The sequence below is a fragment of the Tamandua tetradactyla genome, chromosome 17, assembly GCF_023851605.1.
Source record: "Tamandua tetradactyla isolate mTamTet1 chromosome 17, mTamTet1.pri, whole genome shotgun sequence".
Lineage (NCBI taxonomy): Eukaryota > Metazoa > Chordata > Mammalia > Pilosa > Myrmecophagidae > Tamandua > Tamandua tetradactyla.
This window is the reverse complement of record NC_135343.1, coordinates 37,021,572-37,048,997: the sequence shown is the minus strand read 5'-3', so window position 1 is coordinate 37,048,997 and position 27,426 is coordinate 37,021,572. Positions and strand designations below refer to the sequence as shown.

General features: G+C 36.2%; 1 protein-coding gene across 3 annotated transcripts in view; it reads left to right on the top strand.

The window, feature by feature from the left end:
• Positions 1-27,426, top strand: part of VPS54 (VPS54 subunit of GARP complex) — a 177,840-nt gene that overhangs the window by 44,116 nt on the left and 106,298 nt on the right. For 2 of the 3 annotated variants that reach the window (XR_013164300.1, XM_077134374.1), the window contains exons 2-6: positions 295-450; positions 1,352-1,593; positions 2,112-2,190; positions 7,592-7,626; positions 26,230-26,361. Coding sequence is in view for 2 of the 3 variants with exons in the window: in XM_077134374.1 (XP_076990489.1) it covers positions 315-450; positions 1,352-1,593; positions 2,112-2,190; positions 7,592-7,626; positions 26,230-26,361 (624 nt within the window). In the remaining variant the exon portion in view is untranslated. The remainder of the gene's footprint in view (positions 1-294; positions 451-1,351; positions 1,594-2,111; positions 2,191-7,591; positions 7,627-26,229; positions 26,362-27,426) is intronic. The other variant, XM_077134375.1, reaches the window with a different exon arrangement.

Sequence of the window (27,426 nt, the reverse complement as noted above, 5' to 3'; positions counted from 1 at the left end):
ATTTTTAATATATATTGGGCCCAGCATTGGTGTCTATTCACAGTTCAGATAAAAGACTAAGGGTTGTTTCAGTTTGGGGAGAACTTTTTAACAAGGAAAAATAATTTTTTTGGTGAACTAAATAATATGAACCACTCCCACAGTTAACAGCAAATGTTCAAATTGTGTACTTGGATTTTAAGAAATCTTGAAAAATGCTTTTATTTTTGAAAGAAAATTTAGAACATGCGTGATACTTATAGATGAATTTTGATTTGTATTAAATTACTGGATTATTATTTGTTTCATTTTCAGTTGAGTGGTGATTTTATGCAATGGCTTCAAGCCACAGTTCTTCACCAGTGCCTCAAGGAAGCAGCAGTGATATGTTCTTTAAAAAGGAGGTAGATTCAACAAAACACATTCGAGCTGTACAGTCACTGCCAGATGTGTGTCCCAAGGAACCCACAGGTAATGCTTTATTATATTTATTTATTTATTTATTTGCATAGGCAGGCACCAGGAATCAAACCTGGGTCTCCGGCATGGCAGGCAAGAACTCTGTCTATTAAGCCACTGTGGCCCGCCCGTAGTGCTTTATTTTTATAGAAGATTTGTATTATCTTTAAATGAGTAGTTATATTTCATACACTTATTTTAAATAGAGAAGTTTATGGTGTTAAAACTATTAAAATATATGCAATTGACCTACCAGTGCAGATCTGGGAAAAAGTTGATTGGGAAATTGAAATACATGTCTTTTCATGTATTTCAATAAAAGAAGCTACTTATATAAACTGAAAAAAGAGTGTTGAAAATGAAGCTATAGAGGAAAAGCTGCTTAAATATAGTATTTTTTCTTTCCTCAATGGTTACTGCACAGCAGCATTCATGTCCTTTAGTGGTAAACCAAAGGGTGTTGGAGCCAGAAGTGTTTGCCCTAATACAATAGAAAAAAAAGCCCTGAAAAAAAAAAAAAACCCAAACTGAAGGCATTAAAGGATAGATGATTTACAATAGAAGATAACAGAATTTTAATGTTGAAAAATGTTAGAGAAATTGTACATTAAGGAAGGGCATTGATAAATGACTGTTTCTTCATTGCTCTCCCCACCTGCAACTATAACTCTCAAATTTTGCTTACCCTTTATCTTGTGCGTGTCTTCTCTTCCCCACCCTTCATTCCCCACCTTGCAATTGGTACTGGAAGCTGAAGACTATTTAAACAGATTGAATTTTATGAAAATATTTGTTATTGAAGAAACCATTTAGTTGGTTTGTATATAATAGAATCTAAGCATTTTTAGTTTTCTAGGATATACTTTCAAACATACAACCAACTACAAAGAGTTATCTTGTTTACCTTTTACAGGTGATTCAAGTAGTTTATGTGTTGCTCCATCTCTAGTTACAGATCAACATAGATGGACTATATATCATTCCAAAGTAAATCTCCCAGCAGCATTAAATGATCCTCGACTGGCAAAAAGAGAGTCTGACTTCTTTACAAAAACATGGGGATTGGACTTTGTGGACACTGAAGTCATACCTTCATTCTACCTCCCGCAGATCAGCAAAGAACATTTTACAGTCTATCAGCAGGAAGTCTCTCAGGTAAGGTTTAATCTTGAAGCTAGAGTCAGGAATAGTCAGAAAGATGTTTAGTTTGACTTTGTTCATGGTCATCTGATGTTAAATTAGAGTGGGATTTCTTTTTTTTTCTTTTGACTAAGTGACAAATTGTCAATAACGAATTTCTAAATACGTATATAATTTTCAAATTTTCTTCCTTATGGTTAAAAAATTATCTTAATTGGTATCTGATATTTAAAATAAATATTTCCCATTTGCTTTCCTACTCTACTCCAGATTTATGGAGATTTTACTATAATTATATAAGATGGGTTGAGTTTAATTATATGTGTTCATAGCTGTGATGTCATAGTGGTATTTGGTTTAGTAAGCACACTTGTTCATTGTATTTCATTTTGAGAGGTTAGTGATTCATGTTAAAAATTGTAGAACTAATTTGGTATATTCTGATATTCTGTTATGAAACATTTTGATGCTTTGAATGCTCATATTGCCATATAGCATTGATGCTTTATTTACTTAATTATCTTTTTTATTAGAGAGAGAAGATTCATGAGAGATGCAAGAATATTTGTCCTCCTAAAGATACCTTTGACAGGACTCTCTTACATACTCATGGTATGCATGTATGCTATTTGTAGATAATAAAGCATAGCATAAATATTACTGAATAAAATCTTGATTTCAGGAACTTGGCTGTCATATCCCTAATTATTATTTCTAAAATAAATTTTTAAAGACTACAATTACAGTGTTTTAATTTTTAAAAGATTTTAAGAGAGAAATCACGTGTCCAATAGTAGTAGTATTTTTCAGTTCAACAAATATTTATTGAATAGCTGGGTGTGAGGATTTTGCTTGTTGCTTACAAATAGATGAGTATGAAAATACTTCTAAGAAAGCAGGGGCCTAGATTGTAAACTCTTATAGCATACATAATTAGTCTGGAGTGGTAATTATTATTTCTGGATTTTGAGAGACTCTTCTGTATATGAATAACCTGATATTTAGAAATAAGAACAAAGCCCATCAGGTCAGGATTAAGGCAATTCAGAACACAGGGGTAAGGAAGACATTGTCTATATTTTAGACCCTCACCTACTCTTTGAAACCAAAGGAAGAAAGGTTTATTTTCTCCGGAAACCAAATTTTCTGTAGCACATAATCTCACTCATCCTGTCTAGACAGCTCATTTAAACAATCAAAACACAGGAAGCCCAGAATAAAAATGAGGTCCTTTAATCCTGTACAGTTTAATGCAATGTCTGGATACATCCTAGAATATATTAAGCAGGTAACAAAAAATATTGGTAAAATCCCTTGAGGGATGGGAGAGAAAATATGAAACTATTAAACTTTACCACTGGGGAAATACCGGATACTTCGTCAAACATTAGGGACACCCAAATCAATAGGCCTAGCCTTTGATCTTGAGGCTTGCTTTTGTGAAATTTATGTAGGTGACAGAGAAGATTAGCCTACGTATAGGTATGCCTAAGAGCTACTTCTGGAGGACCTCTTTTGTTGCTCAGATGTGGCCTCACTCTCTCTAAGCCCAACTCTGCAAGTGAAGTCACTGCCCTGCCTGCTACATGGGTCAAGACATCCAGGGGTGAAAGTCTCCCTGGCAGCATAGGAAATGACTCCCAGGGATGAATTTGGCCCTGGTACCGTGGGACCAACAATGACATCCTGACCAAAAGGAGGAAAAGAAGTGTAACGCATAAGGGATCAGTGGCTGAGAGTTCAAATAGAGTCAAGAGGCTACTCTGGAGGCTGCTCTTACACAAACCTCAGCTAGACATTGCTACCTATCATAACTTGCCAACCCCCAACCAAAACCATTCCAGCCAATCCTAAAGAATACCTAGGGCAATATATAAGATTCTACAAAGGTTCCATGCACTAGGGTAACTTTCCAAAAATGTATAATCTCCAGATGGGTCTGTGGACCAGATAAGTCCTGAAACCTAGAGGGGCCAGCCTTTTCAGAACATCAGGTAGATCCATCTCCCTACCCCATATTATTGACAATCCTTTCCAATATGAAAAAGGTGGAAGGAGAATAGACCAAATACCCCTGAAGAGTGGGAGAAAGATCAAAGGTGATGATGGAGTTATACAGAGAAGGTAGGGTTTAACAAATGAGTATGATTGCTGAATCATTATATTGCTATTTCTTTTGGTCTCCAGTATCTTAGAGCAACTAGAAGTAAAAACGTAATATTGTGGAATTGTAATGCATACCAAATCCAGAAATCTGTTCTACAGCTAATTGTTGTGCTGTGCTTTGAAATTTATTGCTTTTTTGTATATACATTATTTTTCACAAACAAAGAAGAAAATAGTCAATTGGAATTATAAAAAATGTCTATTGACTCCTTCTAGCCTCCAATGTTCTGGAGCAGCTAGAAGGAAAAATCTGAGAAGATGGTATGATAGTCCATAACAAACTGTGGGATCTGTCCTATAACTACTTATTGAAGAATGTTTTGAAAACAACTGCTTTTTTCTTTCTTTCCTTTGTTTATATGTTATATTGTACAATTAAAAAAGTTAAAGATAAGTGAGAAATAATACCTGTCCTCAAGGTATTGCTGCTTTTCTGAAGAAGACTAAATTCATAAACCAACTATTGGAGCACTCTGTATTAAGCTTGTAAGTTTAGTGTGATAGGTTGTATAAAGCTCCTAACTTAGCCTTAGAAGGCTTTCTAGAGTTGATATGATTGCCTGTATCTTAAAATATTTAGCTGAGAAGACTTTTATTGGAAAAAGCATTCTGGGAAAAGGGATCAGTTTTTACAAAGCCATAGAATCAAAAGAGAACATAGCATGATCAAGGAACTGTAAGAAGTAAGCAAGAGTCAGATCTTAAAGAGCTTTATATACCATGCTAAGGAGTTTTACTTTTTTAAAGGCAGTAGAAAGCTGCAAAGATTTTTAACTAGACATGATCAAATTTATGATTATACGTTTCATTGTAAAAGTAGTTGTGGATAATGAATTTGGGTATGATAATACTGAAGCAAGGAGACAATTGAAGACTTTTGCAATTGTATGAGTAAGAAATGATGTCCCAGTAATAATTACAATGAAGGGGAAATTAGCCCTTTTAGAGATAACTCAGAGATTGTGGCATAGTTTTGGTGGGCAGTTGAATATAGGTAATGGAGTAGGATAATTCAAGGATGACTCCCAGATTTCTGACTTGGGCAACTGATTAATTAATTGAAAGGTACACTTCAGTGAGAGAGAGGGGGAAAGATGGCAGCATAGTGAAGTGTGGAATTTAGTTGGTCTTCGAGGGTAACTAGTAAATAGCCAGGAACTATCTGGAACAACTGTTTAGGGGACTTTGGTGACTGGACACATATCAGTCTGAAATGGGTAGAAGAGCCAAGATCCCACATAGAACTGTAAGTCTCCCAAGCCATGGAGGCTGGCACCCCTCCCCATTGGCACACAGGCTGTCTCAGAGTTGGTTTTTTCCTGAGGGAAAAAGAAACCCACTCTCCTAGGAGCAAGGAAGGTAGCTCAACCAAGCTCCAGTTGTGGAATTAATAAATTCAGACTCCTGAATATACTCTCTGAGCACAGATAAACCTGGAGCAAGTATGAAGGAATCTGGAGGTTTCACCCTGCAGGGGCTTTTATAGTTGGATGAGCTCAAAATACTGGAAAAGGGGCACAAAGAGCCAGGTACTAACTACAGCTCTTGATTGACAAACCCAGGGGGTGGAGGTGGGGTGTTGGAGACCAGCTCCGAAACGGGTTTTCTTTTTTTGAACTAGTCGAAGTAGTTCATTAGAGAATGCCTCAGGCATTTTCAGTTGTTCGTCCTGATCCAGGCAAGGGTGGAGTTAAAATAGGTCTGAGAGACAAAATAAGGAGAGTCAAGTGAAGGAGATAATTCCCTAAAAGGCTTATCTACCCCAAGACAAAGGGGGGCAGGGCCCAGCTCAAGTGGTGGCCCTCAATCAGAGAATTCAGACCTCAACCTCTGTCTCAACCACACCCCTGGCAGTTAACAGGGTCTGCTTAGAATTAAATGCATTGTACCACTTTACACCAGTGGGTAGCTATGGGCTAGTAGGAGCTGCCTTCTATGAAGGATAGGAAAAGCACAGAGCCTAGAGACTAACCAGGAATCTCTGACAACATGCTGGGTCTCATGCTCAGGGAAACACCGTCTCTGAGACTTGGGCCTGTCTGGTAGAGGAAAATCTGATTGGAATGGATCATATTTGGGGAGACCCTCCTCAAAAAAAAAAAGGTTCCATATAGGCAGAGCAAGAACCAGAAAAATCAGAGCTGAAAACTTCTGATCAGTTAAACAGAAGAAGTCTAGAATAAGTTGAACTGAATGCCAAAGAACAGATAGCAAACAAAGCCAACCACCAAGAAAACCCTAGGTAAAAGAATGAAAACAAATTCCAGAATAAACTAATTAAGGAAGTCAGATGCCTAGGCACCAGCAAAAATTACAACTCATACTAGGAGAAATGAAGATATGACCCAGTAAAAGGAACAACTCAGTGAGAAAGGCTACAGTATTAGGTATTTTGGAGAAGGTGGAGGCTAGTTTAGGTGCACATTTGCAGAGAAGGTGATGTCTGGTAGCAACTGGATATCAAGAAAGAAAGATCTGGTGTGGTGATGTAGACATGGTAGACATTAGCATAGAGTAGTAGTTGAATCAAAGAACTTGGTTAGGCTCACTCTGGGAGTATGTGAATCATTAGAACAAGAGAGAACTTATGATAGAAACTTAGGAAGCTGTCACATTCAGTAGGCAGAAAGATGAAAAACCGTGAAGGAGACTGAAAAAAAGTGGTCAAAGAGATAGGAGGGTCAACCAAGAGAGAGAGTTCTATTTTGGAAGTGAAAGGTAATGCAAGTTTTAAGAAGTCAGAATGATTAGTCTATAATGTCACAATACTTCAGGGATAGATCAGTTTGCATACTGAGAAGTTCCCTTGGATTTGGCAATTAAGAGACCTTAGGGAAAGCATTTAGACTGGGATGGCCATTATGGAAGCCTCAATACTGTGTATTAAGGAGTGAATACAAGAGAAAGAAATGGTGCCTACAACTATGGAAGTGACTTTAAAATTTGAGATTGGTAGGGCATGTGCTAGAGGGAACAGAGTGAAGGGACAGTTTTACATGGCCAGGATCAGATGAGGCCAAGAGGGGCATTTGCAGGACCTTAACAATGGAACGAGTGCTTCCTTAAATTTTGAATCCTAGGTGTCACCTTTGTCTCCGTCTAGTCCTGGCTCCGGGTTTTATCTTTTTCTCCCCCTCCCCTTCTCCTCTCCTTTTTTTTTTTTTTTTTTTTAATGTGAGAAAGCAGCATTTTTATATGAGAGGAGTAAAGACCTAGTAGATGAAAAGAGGCTGAAGATACAGAGGAAGGAAGGCAAGTGCTGGAACAAGGTCACAGAAGAATCAGGAAGGGATGAATTCCAAATACAGAGAGGTTAGTTTTGGAATGGGAAGGCACCTTGTCAGAGATTGGATTGATAGGAAGAAGGTCAAGTAGATTCAGTTGCAGAATTGCTTAATATGATATAAACAGCAATCTTTGACCATACATTCTGGATGGGATGATGGATAGATTGAATAATAAATATAGTATTTCTATTTTAGAATTTAATTCATTTTTTTAAAAACTACGTAGAATGCAAACTTAATCTCACCAAAACTTAAATTAGTGTCAAGTTTCTGAGTCCATTTATAAAAGTCTTGAAATGTATTTCATTCTTTCTTTCATTGCTGCTAAATAATTGGTCAAAATTATTTGAAATATTTGTCTTATTCAGTGCTTCATCTACTTACTCAGTGCTTTTTACATCTTTTTAGATGCTTGACAGATAATTGTTTAATTGTTAAAGGAAAAACAAGTTGTTACTTGGTTGTGACACTGTATAATAGTGAATCTCAGAATATATTTTATGGAGGTAAAATGTAAACAAGTTTAATGACTCATATTTTTCCTTTTACTTTATTTATAGATAAATCCAGGACAGATCTGGAGCAAGTACCTAAGGTAACAAAGCTTAAAAAAAATGAGAATATTGATTTTAATAATTTGATCTTTAATTTTGCCTTGTATGAAGCTTTCATTTGGCACTTTTCTGACACTTTGGTTGCTTAGCCTCTCCTAGGGTTTTATTGCATCATTTTTCTTCTTTTTTTTTTAATCCATCATCAATCTCTTCTTCATTACTGAACTCTCAAATGTTTGTCTCTCCATTCTAAAGAAGAATATTTTTGGTTTTAGTACCCATCCTTTCAAATTATTAAGAGATTTTTTTGTTATGAAAATTTTGTGGATATGTATAATTGATTCCTTTTTTTTCTCTTTTGGAGAATGAGTCCATCACGTTCATTAGACTCTCAAAGAGGTCTGTTGCAGTTGTGCCTTAGGGAGAGAAAGAGACAGAAAGAAACAAGCAGAGACAAAAAGGGAAAGGGAGATGCTTTTTAAAGTTTTTTGCTTCTGAAAGTTCTAGAGGGTGATCATGGTGATAAATATACTGCTGTGTGGTGATCTTGTGAGCCACTGATTGTACACCATGTATGGAATGTTTTGTATGTTAAGAATGTTCATGTTTGTATGTTGTTTTGGTTTGTCAATTAAAAAAAATAATAATAATAAAAAAGTTCTTTGCTTCCTACAAAATAAAATTCAAACTGATTAAAAAAATATTTTAATTGAGAAATCTACACATACATCATTCCATACATGGTGTACAATCAGTGGCTCACTATATTGTCACATATCTGTGTATGCATCACCTTGATAATTTTTTAGAACATTTGCATCACTTCAGAAAAAGAAAGAAAAGACTCAAACATGCCATACCACTTATACCTCACTCTCATTGACCACTAATGTCTCCATATATGCAATTTATCCCTTGTCCCTCCATTTATTTTATTTATCTGTTTTTTTTAACTCATCTGTCCATACTCTAAATAAAAGAAGCATCAAACACAAGGTTTTCACAATCCCACAGTCACACTGTAAAAGTTATATCTTTATATTCTCTTCAAAAATCAAGGTTACTGGAACACAGCTGAACAGTTTCAGGTTCCTCCAGCCATTCCAGTACACCATAAACTAAAAAGAGATATCTATATAATGTGTAAGAATAACTTCCAGAATAACCTCTTGACTCTGTTTGAAATCTCTTAGCCACTGAAACTTTGTCTTATTTCTCTCTTCTCCCTTTTACCAGGAAGGCCTTTCTCAATCCCTTGATGCTGGGTTCTGGCTCATCCTGGAATTTCTGTCCCACATTGCCAAGATTTATACCCCTAGGAGTCATGTCCCATGTAGGATGAAGGGCAGTTGAGTTTACCTGCCAAGTTGGCTGAGAGAGAAAGGCCACATCTGAACAACAAAAGAAGTTCTGTGGAGGTGTCTCTTAGGCATAATTTTAAGTAAGCTTAGCCTATCCTTTGCAGGAATAAGCTTTACAGGGACAAGTCTCAAGATTGAGGGCTCAGCCTACTGAATTGGTTGTCCCCACTGCTTGTGAGAATATCAGGAATTCCACAGATGAGGAAGTTTAATATTTCCTCCTTTCTCCCCAGTCCCCCAAGGTGACTTTGCAAATACTTCTTTATTCACTGCCTACATTATTCTGGGATATATTGGGCATCACACTAACCTGGGCAAACCAACAAAATCTCACGCCCTATTCAAGTTTCTATGTACTAATGACATTCAGCTAAATTGACCATACAAGTTAAATTAGGAAATGCATGACACAAAGTATAAATTTTGCATCAAATAAACATCTCTGCCTTTAGTCTCATACAGAAGTTGAAATTTTAAAATATGGGCAATATCATCCTTTATCCTGTATTGTGATATACCTTAGTCCTGTCCAGATCACCTTCATTCATATCTCTACTTGAAGTCTGATCACTTTTTCAACTTTTATACAGTTCCTGTATGGGGAACTCCTGACTTCAGTGCTCTAACTCTGAGTCTCAGGTGTCACATAAATACCTGAAATCAAACTGTATCTTTTTTTTTTTTAATTTTTATAATAAAACTAATCAACATACAACACCAACATTCTTTTTTTAATTTTTATTAATAAAATTCATCAACATACAGTATGAATGTTCTTTTTTTATCATATAGTTGTGTATTCATCATCATGATCATTTCTTAGAACATTTGCATCAATTCAGAAAAAATAAAAAGAAAGCAGAAAAAAAATTCATACGTACCATACCCCTTACCCTCCCTTTCATTGATCATTAGCATTTCAGTCTACTAAATTTGTTTTAACATTTGCTCCCCCTATTATTTATTTATTTTTAATCCTTATGTTTTACTCATCTGTCCATAAGGTAGATAAAAGAAGCATCAGACGCAAGGTTTTCACAAACACACAGGCACACTGCGAAAGCTCTGTCATTATACAATCATGTTCAAGAAAACATAGTTACTGGAACACAGCTCTACATTTTCAGGCAGTTCCCTCCAGTCTCTTTTTTATGCCTTAACTAAAAAGTGATATCTGCTTCATGCATAAGAATAACATCTAGGATAACCTCTCGACTCTGGAATTTCTTAGCCATTGACACTTTATTTTGTCTCATTTCTCTCTTCCCCCTTTCCGTTGAGAAAGTTTTCTCAGTCCCTTGGTGCTGAGTCCCAGCTCATTCAAGGATTTCTGTCCCACGTTGCCAGGAAGGCCCACACCCCTGGGAATCATATCCCATGTAAAGAGGGGGATGGCAATGAGTTTGCTTGTTGCAACACAAACATTCTTTTTTTTTAAAATTTTTAAATTAATTTTTAAATTTTTGTTAAAAATATGACAACAAAGAAACACAAACATTCTTAACATATGATCATTCCATTCTACATATATAATCAGTAATTCACAATATTTTCACTTAGTTGCATATTCATCATCATGATCATTTCTTAGAACATTTGCATTCATTCAGAAAAAGAAATAAAAAGACAACAGAAAAAAATCATACGTACCATACCCCTTACCCCTCCCCTTCACTGATCACCAGCATTTCAATCTACTAAATTTATTTTAACTTTTTTTTTTTTAATGTGGTGAATAAAATTGATTTGGCAATTTTTTTTTCTTTTTTCTTTTTAGTTTTATTAACATTGAACTATGAAATACATATAGTAAAGAGCATAATATTCATAATTTTTTTTTACTTTTTTTATTAATTAAAAAAAGAATTAACAAAACAATTAGAAATCATTCCATTCTACATGTACAATCAGTAATTCTTAATAACACCACATAGTTGCATATTCATCATTTCTTAGTACATTTGCATCGATTTAGAAAAAGAAATTAAAAGACAACAGAATAAGAATTAAAACATTAATAGAAAGGAAAAAAAAAAAACCTATACCTCACATGCAGCTTCAATCAGTGTTTTAACATAATTGCATTACAATTGGGTAGTATTGTGCTGTCCATTTCTGAGTTTTTATATCCAGTCCCGTTGTACAGTCTGTATCCCTTCAGCTCCAATTACCCCTTCTCTTTTTTTTTTTTTTTCTTAATTAACGGAAAAAAAGAAATTAACCCAACATTTAGAAATCATACCATTCTACATATGCAATCAGTGATTCTTAACATCATCACATAGATGCATGATCATCATTTCTTAGTACATTTGCATCAGTTTAGAAAAACTAGCAACATAACCGAAAAAGATATAGAATGTTAATATAGAGACAAAAATAAAAGTAATAATAGTAAAGTCAAAACAAAACAAAACAAAACAAAACAAAAACCTATAGCTCAGATGCAGCTTCATTCAGTGTTTTAACAAGATTACTTTACAATTAGGTATTATTGTGTTGTCCATTTTTGAGTTTTTGTATCTAGTCCTGTTGCACAGTCTGTATCCCTTCAACTCCAATTGCCCATTATCTTACCCTGTTTCTACCTCCTACTGGACTCTGTTACCAATGACATATTCCAAATTTATTCTCGAATGTCTGTTCACATCAGTGGGACCATACAGTATTTGTCCTTTAGTTTTTGGCTAGACTCACTCAGCATAATGTTCTCTAGGTCCATCCATGTTATTACATGCTTCATAAGTTTATCCTGTCTTAAAGCTGCATAGTATTCCATCGTATGTATATACCACAGTTTGTTTAGCCACTCTTCTGTTGATGGAGATTTCGGCTGTTTCCATCTCTTTGCAATTGTAAATAACGCTGTTATAAACATAGGTGTGCAAATGTCCGTTTGTGTCTTTGCCCTTAAGTTCTTTGAGTATATTCCCAGCAATGGTATTGCTGGGTCGTATGGCAATTCTATATTCAGCTTTTTGAGGAACCGCCAAACTGCCTTCCACAGTGGTTGCACCATTTGACATTCCCACCAACAGTGGATAAGTGTGCCTCTTTCTCCGCATCCTCTCCAGCACTTGTCATTTTCTGTTTTGTTGATAATGGCCATTCTGGTGGGTGTGAGATGATATCTCATTGTGGTTTTGATTTGCATTTCTCTAATGGCCAGGGACATTGAGCATCTCTTCATGTGCCTTTTGGCCATTTGTATTTCCTCTTCTGATAGGTGTCTGTTCAAGTCTTTTTCCCATTTTGTAATTGGGTTGGCTGTCTTTTTGTTGTTGAGATGAGCAATCTCTTTATAAATTCTGGATACTAGACCCAAATATTGTCTCCCATTGTGTAGGCTGTCTTTCTACTTTCTTGATGAAGTTCTTTGATGCACAAAAGTGTTTAATTTTGAGGAGCTCCCATTTATTTATTTCCTTCTTCAGTGTTCTTGCTTTAGGTTTAAGGTCCATAAAACCGCCTCCAGTTGTAAGATCCATAAGATATCTCCCAACATTTTCCTCTAACTGTTTTATGGTCTTAGACCTAATGTTTAGATCTTTGATCCATTTTGAGTTAACTTTTGTATAGGGTGTGAGAGATGGGTCTTCTTTCATTCTTTTGCATATGGATATCCAGTTCTCTAGGCACCATTTATTGAAGAGACTGTTCTGTCCCAGGTGAGTTGGCTTGACTGCCTTATCAAAGATCAAATGTCCATAGATGAGAGGGTCTATATCTGAGCACTCTATTCGATTCCATTGGTCGATATATCTATCTTTATGCCAATACCATGCTGTTTTGACCACTGTGGCTTCATAATATGCCTTAAAGTCCGGCATCGCTAGACCTCCAGCTTCGTTTTTTTTTCCTCAAGATGTTTTTAGCAATTCGGGGCACCCTGCCCTTCCAGATAAATTTGCTTATTGGTTTTTCTATTTCTGAAAAATAAGTTGTAGGGATTTTGATTGGTATTGCATTGAATCTGTAAATCAATTTAGGTAGGATTGACATCTTAACTATATTTAGTCTTCCAATCCATGAACACGGTATGCCCTTCCATCTATTTAGATCTTCTGTGATTTCTTTTAACAGTTTTTTGTAGTTTTCTTTATATAGGTTTTTTGTCTCTTTAGTTAAATTTATTCCTAGGTATTTTATTCTTTTAGTTGCAATTGTAAATGGGATTCGTTTCTTGATTTCCCCCTCAGCTTGTTCATTACTAGTGTATAGAAATGCTACAGATTTTTGAATGTTGATCTTGTAACCTGCTACTTTGCTGTACTCATTTATTAGCTCTAGTAGTTTTGTTGTGGATTTTTCCGGGTTTTCGACGTATAGTATCATATCGTCTGCAAACAGTGATAGTTTTACTTCTTCCTTTCCAATTTTGATGCCTTGTATTTCTTTTTCTTGTCTAATTGCTCTGGCTAGAACCTCCAACACAATGTTGAATAATAGTGGTGATAATGGACATCCTTGTCTTGTTCCTGATCTTAGGGGGAAAGTTTTCAATTTTTCCCCATTGAGGATGATATTAGCTGTGGGTTTTTCATATATTCCCTCTATCATTTTAAGGAACTTCCCTTGTATTCCTATCCTTTGAAGTGTTTTCAACAGGAAAGGATGTTGAATCTTGTCAAATGCCTTCTCTGCATCAATTGAGATGATCATGTGGTTTTTCTGCTTTGATTTGTTGATATGGTGTATTACATTAATTGATTTTCTTATGTTGAACCATCCTTGCATACCTGGGATGAATCCTACTTGGTCATGATGTATAATTCTTTTAATGTGTTGTTGGATATGATTTGCTAGAATTTTATTGAGGATTTTTGCATCTGTATTCATTAGAGAGATTGGTCTGTAGTTTTCTTTTTTTGTAATATCTTTGCCTGGTTTTGGTATGAGGGTGATGTTGGCTTCATAGAATGAATTAGGTAGTTTTCCCTCCACTTCGATTTTTTTGAAGAGTTTGAGGAGAATTGGTACTAATTCTTTCTGGAACGTTTGGTAGAATTCACATGTGAAGCCATCTGGTCCTGGACTTTTCTTTTTAGGAAGCTTTTGAATGACTAATTCAATTTCTTTACTTGTGATTGGTTTGTTGAGGTCATCTATGTCTTCTTGAGTCAAAGTTGGTTGTTCATGTCTTTCCAGGAACCCATCCATTTCATCTAAATTGTTGTATTTATTAGCGTAAAGTTGTTCGTAGTATCCTGTTATTACCTCCTTTATTTCTGTGAGGTCAGTAGTTATGTCTCCTCTTCCATTTCTGATCTTATTTATTTGCATCCTCTCTCTTCTTCTTTTTGTCAGTCTTGATAAGGGCCCATCAATCTTATTGATTTTCTCATAGAACCAACTTCTGGTCTTATTGATTTTCTCTATTGTTTTCATGTTTTCAATTTCATTTATTTCTGTTCTGATCTTTGTTATTTCTTTCCTTTTGCTTGCTTTGGGATTAGTTTGCTGTTCTTTCTCCAGTTCTTCCAAGTGGACAGTTAATTCCTGCATTTTTGCCTTTTCTTCTTTTCTGATATAGGCATTTAGGGCAATAAATTTCCCTCTTAGCACTGCCTTTGCTGCATCCCATAAGTTTTGATATGTTGTGTTTTCATTTTCATTTGCCTCGAGGTATTTACTAATTTCTCTTGCAATTTCTTCTTTGACCCACTCGTTGTTTAAGAGTGTGTTTTTGAGCCTCCACGTATTTGTGAATTTACTGGCATTCCACCTATTATTGATTTCCAACTTTATTCCTTTATGATCCGAGAAAGTGTTGTGTATGATTTCAATCTTTTTAAATTTGTTAAGACTTGCTTTGTGACCCAGCATATGGTCTATCTTTGAGAATGATCCATGAGCACTTGAGAAAAAGGTGTATCCTGCTGTTGTGGGATTTAATGTCCTATAAATGTCTGTTAAGTCTAGCTCCTTTATAGTAATATTCAGATTCTCTATTTCTTTATTGATCCTCTGTCTAGATGTTCTGTCCATTGATGAGAGTGGTGAATTGAAGTCTCCAACTATTATGGTATTGTGTCTATTTCCTTTTTCAGTGTTTGCAGTGTATTCCTCACGTATTTTGGGGCATTCTGGTTCGGTGCATAAATATTTATGATTGTTATGTCTTCTTGCTTAATTGTTCCTTTTATTAGTATATAGTGTCCTTCCTTGTCTCTTTTAACTGTTTTACATTTGAAGTCTAACTTGTTGGATATTAGTATAGCCACTCCTGCTCTTTTCTGGTTGTTATTTGCATGAAATATCTTTTCCCAACCTTTCACTTTCAACCTATGTTTATCTTTGGGTCTAAGATGTGTTTCCTGTAGACAGCATATAGAAGGATCCTGTTTTTTAATCCATTCTGCCAGTCTATGTCTTTTGATTGGGGAATTCAGTCCATTAACATTTAGTGTTATTATTGTTTGGATAATATTTTCCTCTACCATTTTGCCTTTTGTATTATATATATCATATCTGACTTTCCTTCTTTCTACACTCTTCTCCATACCTCTCTCTTCTGTCTTTTTGGTTCTGACTCTAGTGCTCCCTTTAGTATTTCTTGCAGAGCTGGTCTCTTGGTCACAAATTCTCTCAGTGACTTTTTGTCTGAAAATGTTTTAATTTCTCCCTCATTTTTGAAGGACAATTTTGCTGGATATAGGAGTCTTGGTTGGCAGTTTTTCTCTTTTAGTAATTTAAATATATCATCCCACTGTCTTCTAGCCTCCATGGTTTCTGCTGAGAAATCTACACATAGTCTTATAGGGTTTCCCTTGTATGTGATGGATTGTTTTTCTCTTGCTGCTTTCAAGATCCTCTCTTTCTCTTTGACCTCTGACATTCTAACTAGTAAGTGTCTTGGAGAACGCCTATTTGGGTCTAATCTCTTTGGGGTGCGCTGCACTTCTTGGATCTGTAATTTTAGGTCTTTCATAAGAGTTGGGAAATTTTTAGTGAAAATTTCTTCCATTAGTTTTTCTCCTCCTTTTCCCTTCTCTTCTCCTTCTGGGACACCCACAACACGTATATTTGTGCGGTTCATATTGTCCTTGAGTTCCCTGATACCCTGTTCAAATTTTTCCATTCTTTTCCCGATAGTTTCTGTTTGTTTTTGGAATTCAGGTGTTCCATCCTCCAAATCACTAATTCTATCTTCTGTCTCTTTGAATCTATCATTGTAGGAATCCATTGTTTTTTCTATCTTTTCTACTTTGTGCTTCACTTCCATAAGTTCTGTGATTTGTTTTTTCGGTTTTTCTATTTCTTTTTTATGTTCAGCCCATGTCTTCTTCATGTCCTCCCTCAATTTATCGATTTCGTTTTTGAAGAGGTTTTCCATTTCTGTTCGTATATTCAGCATTAGTTGTCTCAGCTCCTGTATCTCATTTGAACTATTGGTTTGTTCCTTTGACTGGGCTATATTTTCAATTATTTGAGCGTGATCCGTTATCTTCTGTTGGCGTCTGCGCATTTAGACAGATTTCCCTGGGTATTGGATCCAAAAGTGTGGAAGATTTTTCTGTGAAATCTCTGGGTTCTGTTTTTCTTATCCTGCCCAGTAGGTGGCGCTCGTGGCACACGTTTGTCTGCCGGTCCCACCAGAAAAGGTGCTGTGGGACCTTTAACTTCGGAAAACTCTCACCGTCCGGGAGGTTCGCTAGCCGAAGCGGCTTGGAAGGGTTCGAGCCGGCCCGGGGTCCGAATGCGGGGAGGGTTGCTGGCCGCCGCAGCCCGGGAAAGCGCCCATCCGAATTTCCTAGTCGCCTGGGCGACAAGCGTGGTGGGAGGGCGCCAGCGGTAGCGGCCCGCCCGGGAGAGTGCACGTTCCCGGGGAGTCACGGGTTTGGAAGGGGCCTCCCCCCGTCACCGTTCTCCGCGGCCTGGGGATTTCTGATCCAATTCTCTTAGTTGGTCCGGGGGGCCGTGCGTGGTGTGGGCGCCTGCCGCCACGGTTTCAAGGGACCGCCTCTCCAATTCTCCCAGCCGGCCCGGGAAGGGGGAAGGGAGTGACCTATTTTAACATTTATTCCCCCTATTATTTATTTATTTTTAATCCATATGCTTTACTTGTCCATTGATAAAGTAGACAAAGGGAGCATCAGACACAAGGCTCTCACAACCACACAGTCACACTGTGACAGCCATGTCATTATACAATTATCTTCAAGAAACATGGCCACCAGAGCACAGCTCCACATTTTCAGGCAGTTCCATCTAGCCTCTCCATTACATCTTGAAAAACAAGGTGATATCTATTTAATGTGTAAGAATAACCTCCAGAATAACCCCTCAACTCTGTTTGGAATCTCTCAGCCATTGACACTTTATTTTGTCTCATTTTGCTCTTCCCCCTTTTGGTCAAGAAGATTTTCTCAATCCCTTGATGCTGAGTTCCAGCTCATTTTAGGATTTCTGTCCCACATTGCCAGAAAGGTCCACACCCCTGAGAGTCATGTCCCACGAAGAGAGGAGGAGGAGGGCAGTGAGTTTGCTTGCTGTGTCGGCTGAGAGAGAGAGAGAGGCCACATCTAACCAACAGAAGAGGTTCTCTTGGGGGTGACACTTAGGCCTAATTTTAAGTAGGCCTTTCTGGGATTAAGTTTCATATGAACCACCCCCAAGATTGGAAGCACTGCCTGTTGCTTTTGCTGTCCCCACTGCCTGTGAGAATATCAAGAATTCTCCACTTGGGGAAGTTGAATTTCCCCCCTTTCTCACCATTCCCCCTAGGGGACTCTGCTAATACTTCCCTATTCACTGTTCAAATCACTCTGGGATTTATCTGGGCATTACTCTAGACAAACCTACAAAATCTCACGCCCTACGCAAGGTTCCAAGTACTATGGTGTTTGATTAAGCTGTCCACATAAGTTATATTAAGAAATGCAGTAGTCAAAGTATAAGTTTTATACCAAATAAACATTTTTTGCTTGTCTCACATGTAGGTTCAAGTTTTAAAATATTAACTACCATCTATTTTCAACACCCTGCATTACTGACATTCGTTTGTTCTTCCTCATGCAGAAACATTTTTAAATTTGCGCATTTAGTCACTATCATTATACACTTTAGGTATTCCTAGATTATACCATCTCAGTCTTTATTGTCTATCTTTTCTTTTGATTTCATTTGTGCCCCAGGCCTCCTCCCTCTGTCATTCTCACATTCAGCTTCATTCAATGTTTTAACATTATTGTATTACAGTTAGGTACTATTGTGCTATCCGTTTCTGAAATTTTACAGTCAGTCCTGTGCACAGTCTGTATCCCTTCAGCTCCAGTTACCCAATATCTATGGTATTTCTATCTCCTGATGGTCACTGTTACCAATGAAATTCTCCAAGTTCATTCGCTAATGACAGTTCATATCAGTGAGACCATACAGTATTTGTCCTTTTGTTTCCGGCTAATCTCACTCAGTGTAATGTCCTTAAGGTCCATTCATGTTGTTACATGCTTCATGACTTTATTCTGTCTTAATAATATTCCATCGTACATATATACCACAATATATTATATATGCATAATATTCCATCGTACGTATATACCACAGCTTGCTTAGCCACTCGTCTGTTGATGGACATTTGGGCTGTTTCCATCTCTTGGCAATTGTAAATAGTGCTGCTATAAACACTGGTGTGCAAATGTTTGTTTGTGTTCTTGCCCTCATGCCCTCTGAGTAGACACCTAGCAATGATATTGCTGGATCATATGGCAATTCTATATTTTGCTTCCTGAGGAACTGCCACACTGTTTTCCACAGTGGTTGTACCATCTGACATTCCCACCACAGTGGATAAGTGTGCCTCTTTCTTCACATCCTCTCCAGCACTTGTTGTTTTCTGTTTTATTGATAAAGGCCATTCTGGTGGGTGTGAGATGATATCTCATTGTGGTTTTGATTTACTTTTCCCTAATAGCCAGAGAAGTTGAGCATCTTTTCATGGGCCTTTTGGCCATTTGTATTTCCTCTTCTGAGAAGTGTCTGTTCATGTCTTTTGCCCATTTTGTAATTGAGTCATCGGTCTTTTTGTTATTGAGTTGAACAGTCTCTTTATGTGTTCTGAATACTAGACCTTTATCTGATATATCATTTCCAAATATTGTCTCCCATTGTGTAGGCTGTCTTTTTACTTTCTTGACGAAGTTCTTTGATGCACAAAAGTGTTTAACTTTGAGAAGTTCCCATTTATTTAATTCTTTCTTCAATGCTCGTGCTTTGGGTGTAAGGTCTAGGAAACCACCTCCTATTATAAGATTTATGAGCTATTTCCCTGCATTTTCTTCTAACAGTTTTATGATCTTAGATCTAATGCTTAGGTCTTTGATCCATTTTGAGTTAATTTTCATATCGGGTGTGAGATATGGATCCTCTTTCATCCTTTGGCATGTGAATATCCAGTTCTCTAGGCACCATTTATTGTAGAGACTTTTCTGTCCCAGGTGAATTGGCTTGACTGCCTTATCAAAGATCAGTTGTCCATAGATGAGAGGGTCTATATCTGAGCACTCTCTTTGATTCCATTGGTCAGTGTATCTATCTTTATGCCAGTACCATGCTGTTTTGACCACTATAGCTTCCTAATACGCCTTAAAGTCAGGTAGTGTGAGGTCTCCAACTTCATTTTTCTTTCTCAGGATATTTTTTAGCTATGCAAGGCACCCTCCCCCTCCAGATAAATTTGGTTATAGGTTCTTCTATTTCTGAAAAGTAAGATTTTGGGATTTTAATTGGTATTGCATGAATCTGTAAATCAATTTAGGTAGAATAGACATCTTAATTATATTTAGTCTTTCAATCCATGAACACGGTATGCCCTTCCATTTATTTAGGTTTTCTGTGATTTCTTTTGACAATTTCTTGTAGTTTACTTTGTATAGGTCTTTTGTCTCTTTAGTTAAACTTATTCCTAAATATTTTATTCTTTTGGTTGCAATTGTAAATGGAATTTTTTTTCATTTCCCCCTCAGATTGTTCATTACTAGGGTATAGAAACACTACAGATTTTTGAGTGTTGATCTTGTTATTTATTAGCTCTAGTACTTTTGCTGTGGATTTTTCAGGGTTTTCAACATATAGTATCATATCATCTACAAACAGTGAGAGCTTTACTTTTTCCCTTCCAATTTTTTGATACCTTGTATTTCCTTTTCTGATCCAATTGCTCTGGCTAGAACTTCCAACACAATGTTGAATAACAATGGTGATAGTGGACATTCTTGTCTTGTTCCTGATCTTAGGGGGAAAGCTTCAGTTTTTCCCCATTGAGGGTGATGTTAGCTGTGGGTTTTCATATATTCCCTTTATTATGTTGAGGAAGTTCCCTTCTATTTCTATCCTTGGAAGTGTTTTCAACAAAAAAGGGTGTTGAATTTTGTCAAATGCCTTTTCTGCATCAATCGAGATGATTGTGTGGCTTTTCCACTTTGATTTGCTGATATGGTGGATTACATTAGTTGATTTTCTAATGTTGAACCATCCTTGCATACCTGGGATGAATCCTGCTTGGTCATGGTGTATAATTCTTTTAATATGCTGCTGAATTTGACTTGCAAGAATTTTGTTGAGGGATTTTGCATCTATATTCATTAGAGAGGTTGGTCTGTAATTTTCTTTTCTTGTAGTATCTTTGTATGGCTTTGGTATGAGGGTAATGTTGGCTTCATAGAATGAGTTAGGTAGCTTTCCCTCCTCTTCAGTTTTTTTGAAGAGTTTGAGCAAGATTGGTACTAATTCTTTCTTGAATGTTTGGAAGAATTCACATGTGAAGCCATCTGGTCCTGGACTTTTCTTTTTGGGGAGCTTCTGAATGACTGACTCAATTTCTTTACTTGCGACTGGTTTGTTGAGTCCATCTATTTCTTCTTGAGTCAGTGTTGGTTGTTCATGCCTTTCTAAGAAGTTGTCCATTTCATCTACATTGTCGAGTTTATTAGCATAAAGTTGTTTATAGTATCCTCTCATTACTTCCTTTATTTCTGTGGGGTCAGTGATTATGTTTCCTCTTCTATTTCTGATTTTATTTATTTGCATCCTCTCTCTTCTTCTTTTTGTCAACCTTTCATGGGTCCATCAATCTTATTGATTTCTCACAGAACCATCTTCTGGTTTTGTTGATTTTCTGAATTTTTTTTCATGTTCTCAATTTCATTTCTTTCTGCTCTAATTGTCATTATTTCTTTCCTTTTGCTTACTTTGGGGTTAATTTACTGTTCTTTCCCTACTTGTTCCAAGTGGACAGTTAATTCCTCGATTTTTGCTCTTTCTTCTTTTTTAATATAGGTATTTAGGGCAATAAATTTCCCTCTTAACACTGCCTTTGCTGCATCCCATAAATTTTGATATGTTGTGTTTTCATTTTCATTTTCATTTGCCAGTAAATCAGATATTTACTGATTTCTCTTGTCATTTCTTCTTTGATCCATTGGTTGTTTAGGAGTGTGTTGTTGAGCCTCCACATATTTGTGAATTTTCTGGCACTCTGCCTTTTATTGATTTCCAACTTCATTCCTTTATGATCTGAGAAAGTGTTTTGTATGATTTTAATCTTTTTAAATTTTTTTGTGACTTGCTTTTTTGCCCAGCATATGGTCTATCTTTGAGAATGATCCATGAGCACTTGAGAAAAAGGTATTCTTGCTGTTGTGGGGTGTAATGTTCTATAAATATCTGTGAAGTCTAGCTCATTTATTGTATTATTCAACTTCTCTGTTTCTTTATTGATCCTCTGTTTAGATGTTCTGTCCATTGCTGAGAGTGGGGAATTGAAGTCTCCAGCTATTATGGTAGATGTGTCTATTTCTCTTTTCAGTGTTTGCCTCATGTACTTTGGAGCATTCTGGCTCAGTGCATAAATATTTATGATTGTTATGTCTTGTTGAATTGTTCCTTTTATTAATATATAGTGTCTTATGTATTAATAATACGTTATTTGTTTCTTTTAATTGTTTTACATTTGAAGTCTAATTTGTTAGATGTTAGTATAGCTACTCCTGCTCTTTTGTGATTATTGTTTGCATGAAATATCTTTTCCCAACCTGTCACTTTCAACCTATATTTATTCTTGGGTCTACAGTGTGTCTCCTGTAGACAGCATATAAATGGGGCCTGTTTTTTATTCCATTCTGTCAATCTATGTCTTTTTATTTAGGAGTTTAATCCATTAATATGTAGTGTTATTACTGTACAGGCAGTACTTTCTTCTACCATTTTGCCTTTTGGATTTTATATTTCATATCTAATTTTCCTTTGTTTTACCTTTACTGATAGTCTTCATTTCTACAGCCTTCTCCACACCTCTCTCTCTCTCCTCTCTTTTCCTATCTGTCTCTAGTGCTCCCTTTAGTATTTCTTGCAGAGCTTGTATCTTGGTCACAAATTCTCTCAGTGATTTTTTTGTCAGAAAATGTTTTAATTTCCCTCTCATTTTTGAAGAACAATTTTGCTGGATATAGAATTCTTGGTTGGCAGTTTTTCTCTTTTAGTATCTTAAATATATCATTCCACTGGCTTCTCACCTCCATGGTTTCTGCTGAGAAATCTGCACATAGTCTTATTGTGCCTCCCTTGTGTGTGATGGATTGCTTTTCTCTTGCTGCTCAAAATTCTCTATTTCTTTGACATCTTTCATTCTGATTAATAAGTGTCTTGGGCTGCATCTATTTAGATCTATTCCACTTGGAATACAGTGCACTTCTTGAATTTGTAATTTTTAAGGCTTTGTTAAGAGTTGGGAAATTTCCAGTGATGATTTCCTCCATTAGTTTTTCTCCTCCCTTCTCTTCTCCTTCTGCAACACCCATAACATATATATTCTTGCGCTTCATGTTGTCATTCAATTCCCTGAGTTCTACTCATATTTTTCCATTCTTTTCTCTATAGTTTCTTTTGCTTGTCAGATTTCAGTTGTCCCATCCTCCAGTCCACTAATCCTATCTTCTGCCTCTCAAAATCTACCATTGTAGGTTTCCATTGTTTTTTTTTTTTTCATCTCTTCTGTTTTGCCTTTCATTCCCATAAGTTCTGTGATTTGTTTTTCAGACTTTCGATTTCTTCTTTTTTGTTCATCCCTTGCCTTCTTTATATCCTCCCTCAGTTCACTGTTTTGGTTTTTGGTGAGGTTTTCCATATCTGTTTAAACATCCTGAATTAATTGTTTCAACTCCTGAATGTCATTTGAATTGTTGATTTGTCCCTTTGACTGGGTCGTACCTTCAGTTTTCCTAGTATGATTCCTTATTTTTTGCTGCCTTCTAGGCATTTAATTTCCTTCGTTAGTTTATTCTGGGGATTGTTTTCACTTTTTTTCCCTAAGATTTTCTTGCTGGATGACTTTGTTGTCTGTCTGTCCTTTGACATTCAGTTCAACTTATTCTAGACCTGTAGCTTAGGTTTTGTTTATCAGATCAGAAATTTTTGTTTCTTGTTTTGTGCCCTGCTTGTAGGGTATCTTTTTTTTCCCCCTTAGGAGGGTCTACTTAGGTATTATCGACCCCAGCCAGATTTTCCAAGACCAAACTGGTCTCCTATCAGGAGGGAAGAGTTACCTGCATCAGTTTTCCATGAGAGTGAGATGTAGTGGGTTGAAAGACTTTCCTGTGAAGCCTCTCAACTCTGTGTTTTTCCTATCCTGCTCAGTATGTGGTGCTTGTCTTCCTGTGGGTCCCACCAGCACAAAGTGATGTAGTGCCTTTAACTTCAGCAGACTCTCCCTGCTGGGGGTGTGGTTGAGTCAGAGGAGAGGTTGTAGTCTGGTTTTAATCACTTCAGTTGTCCAGACCCTGGGGTCTGAATTCCTTAAGGGAGGGATTCCAACTGAGCTGGGCCCCATCCCTCTCCTGGGGACAGTAAGGTCTCCAAACATGCTCTCAGACAAACTTAATTCCACCCTTGTCTGGGGTAGTTGGAGCCTGAGAAGTCTTGCAGTTGTATCCAAAAAGCAGTCAAACCATAGAAACAGAGCCAAAAAAGAAAAGAAAAAAAAAATCCTTTTCAGAGCAGGACCCAGTTTCTCTGGTTTGCTAATCAAGAGCTTAAATTGGTAAATTGCCCTGTGTATCTCCAAATCCTATGTGCCCCCTCCTTTCCTTCAGGGCCCAGACCCTTTCAAGTATTTTGTACTGTCCAATCTAGAAAAACCTCTGTTTTTTCTTTTTCCTTTTTCCATCAGCCCTGCCCCCTAGGAGAGGGGTGCTGGCTCTGCCACTTGGGGGACTCATGGTTCTGGGTAGGATTGCAACTGGTCCAGCTTGTCCAGACTGGTGTATGCTGTGTGTGTAGTCACTGATGTGGCCCTATTAGTTGTTCTGTACTCTTCCTGGCTATTTACTAGCTGCTTTGGAGGATGAACTAAATCCCACATCTCAGTAAGCCGCCATCTTGGCCATCCAAACTATGTCTTTTAATGCTCATAATTACTTGCCTTTCATCAGTAGTCATATGCTTAACTTTTGCCTACTAGTCTTTATATACCAAACTGTTTTTTTTTTAAGTTTCTCTGTGTTATACTTGCACTGTTTCTTAAGCCTGGAAGACTTTTCTTCCATCTTCCTATATCTAATCCCTTATGAACTTTTGCTTAAATGGCAACTTTACATAAATACTTTCTAGTTTCTCCCCATTGAAGATAATTGGCCCTTCTGCTGAATTCCCATAGCACTTTATCCAGAACTCCCCTTTTAAGGTATTTATCACACCTCCCTTTTTAGGATGTTTGTATTTTATGTACATTATCACTTCTTTTTGCCGGAAGATCATTGAGATGAAGACCCGTGAAATAATTTGTCTTTCTTTCTCCTTAAGTACTTAGCATAAGAGTTAAGTATTTATTGGATTAATCAACCAAATTTTAATACCAAAGCAGAGATTTAAAAATTTACTAATGTCCCTAGTTAGTTTTTCCCTATCATATTCATACTAATTTTTGGATCAAGGTAAAATAATTCAGTAAATATAGTAACATATAGCATAGATATTAATTAATGAAACCATATTTCCAGCCCCTGTTAGGTACTAGAGATGCAAAGATTAGTAATTAAAGCTTTAAGTCTAACCATGCAGAAATATACAGTCTCTGGGAAGGAAGACACATTAAATAAATAATTTCTGTGAAGTATAAGATGAATATACTTGGTATACTTATGTTCAGAGGTGGGGGTGATTAATCTCTGATCATACACAGAGACACATGTGCCCTTTTGATTAGCTCATGTTGTCCAGGAACATAGGAGAGAGAGGTCATTTTAGACCAAAAGGAGATACAAAGATTTCTAAGTACCAGAATGAATGGAAGATAGTTGAATATTGCTAGAATGTAACATATGAATAGTGGGAGTGGCAAGATATAAAAAGTAGATAGAATGATGTAGAATGGCGTCCAAAAATATGAAGGATTTTGGGTGCCATTCTGAGGCATTTGGTATGTGCACCATAGTAATTCATTGAGAATTTTAAACAGGGAAGTTAATGTCGTCACACTTGCATTTTAGAAGGGCATCTCTGAGGACAATATGGGGAGATATTGGGAGGGACATAAACAAGTACCTCTTTCCATTAATCTAGAGATAATCAAGAAATGAACTAATGCAGTCCTATGGAGATAAAGGAAAGAGGGGATTCAAGGGTTATTTAGGAAATACAGTGGGTAGAAATTGCCTAGCTATATGTCCTATGTAGGGGAAAAGGCATAGTCTCTTCATAAATTTACATTTGTTTTGGTTTTTAAATTTAATATATCTTCAATCTGAAAAACTAATTTTGAAAGAGTTTTGAGCAGGAAAAAATAGAAATACAAATGTAAAGAACTTGAGATTTGGTGTTTTAAAAAACACTATCCAGTGGGAAATATGGAAATTTTAGGAAAAGTCTTTTTTCCTTTGGCCTGAGTCTGGTGGGACTGCATTTGTGTATTTGATCAAGTAGTGATGGAAAGATCATCTTCACGGGCGGGCCACGGTGGCTCAGTGGCAGTGTTCTCGCCTGTGATGCCAGAGTCCTGGGTTCGATTCTTCATGCCTGCCCATGGGAAAAAAAAAAGATCATTTTCACTTGTAAAGACAAAAATGCACATTTCTATTTTTCATGTGTATTAGAAGCTTAGCAAAACAGGGTTTGTAAATTTTTTTTATACAGGCCTTTATGCAGATAATTCAACCTGTTACCACTTGTGTTTGTTGTTCACACTTGAGATCCAAATTAATTTATGTTCAGTGGTCTTATGGTGTTAGAAGGAATAATGGATGTAAATAAAATGTTTGTCTAATTGAAAGAAATGCATTTTTTTAATAGATTTTTATGAAACCAGATTTTGCCTTGGACGATTCTTTAACTTTTAATTCAGTTTTACCATGGTCTCATTTTAATACTGCTGGTGGAAAAGGAAATCGTGATGCAGCTTCCTCAAAGTTGCTTCAAGAAAAGGTAATTACTCTGACTTTTTTCTCGTATAAAAAACTTTATTCTAATTAACTGATCCCATTTGTATATGTTCAGATTTAGTTATTTGATAAGTCCTATTTTGTTTCATTTTTATTGGTACTGATAATTATAAGCCTTCTTAACTTAAAAAGTAAATAGTTATAACTAATAAAGTAATAGCATTTTGGTTCAATGGAATACATATTATATTGGTAAAGAGGAAAAATTCATTATTTGAGTGCTTCTGATCTGGACAGCAGTTGATGAAATTTCTATTGAAAGGATATATCAGATAACACAATTAATAGCTTTGCATTTTACTCTGAACACTTTAGTTATAGATTGGCTAATTTTATATTCTTTATGATTTAAAGCAAAGAAAACCAACTTTTCCTTAGGTATTATTCCTCCTCATTTGTTTCCTCATCTCATACTATTCTTCACATAGTAAGGATGATTATTTTGAAGCAATATAATGCTTGTCATAGTTTAAAAAAGTACAATATTCCAATTATATTTTTAGCTTTGCAAAACCTAATTCTTTTGCATATTATAAGTCCGCAGTTTTTTGTTTTATAATGTTCTATATTTCAGAATTCCACATTCTGAAGGTCATTTAAAATTTAGACCTTTAAACATATCTTCTTTTTTTGTCAGTCAATTGTTTTTTTTGATGTTTTTTTATTAATTTAAATTAAAATATATATATATAGCAACAAACATAAACATTCTTAACTTACGATCATTCCATTCTACATATATAATCGTTAATTCACAATATCATCACATAGTTGCATATTCATCATCATGATCATTTCTTAGAACATTTGCATCAATTCAGAAAAAGAAATAAAAAGACAACAGAAAAAAATTCATACATACCATACCCCTTACTGCTCCCTTTCATTGATCACTAGCATTTCAGTCTAAATTTATTTTAACATTTGTTCCTCCTATTATTTATTTTTATTCCATGTTTTACTCGTCTGTTGATAAGGTAGGTAAAAGGAACATCAGACACAAGGTTTTCACAATCACACAATCACATTGTGAAAGCTATATCATTAT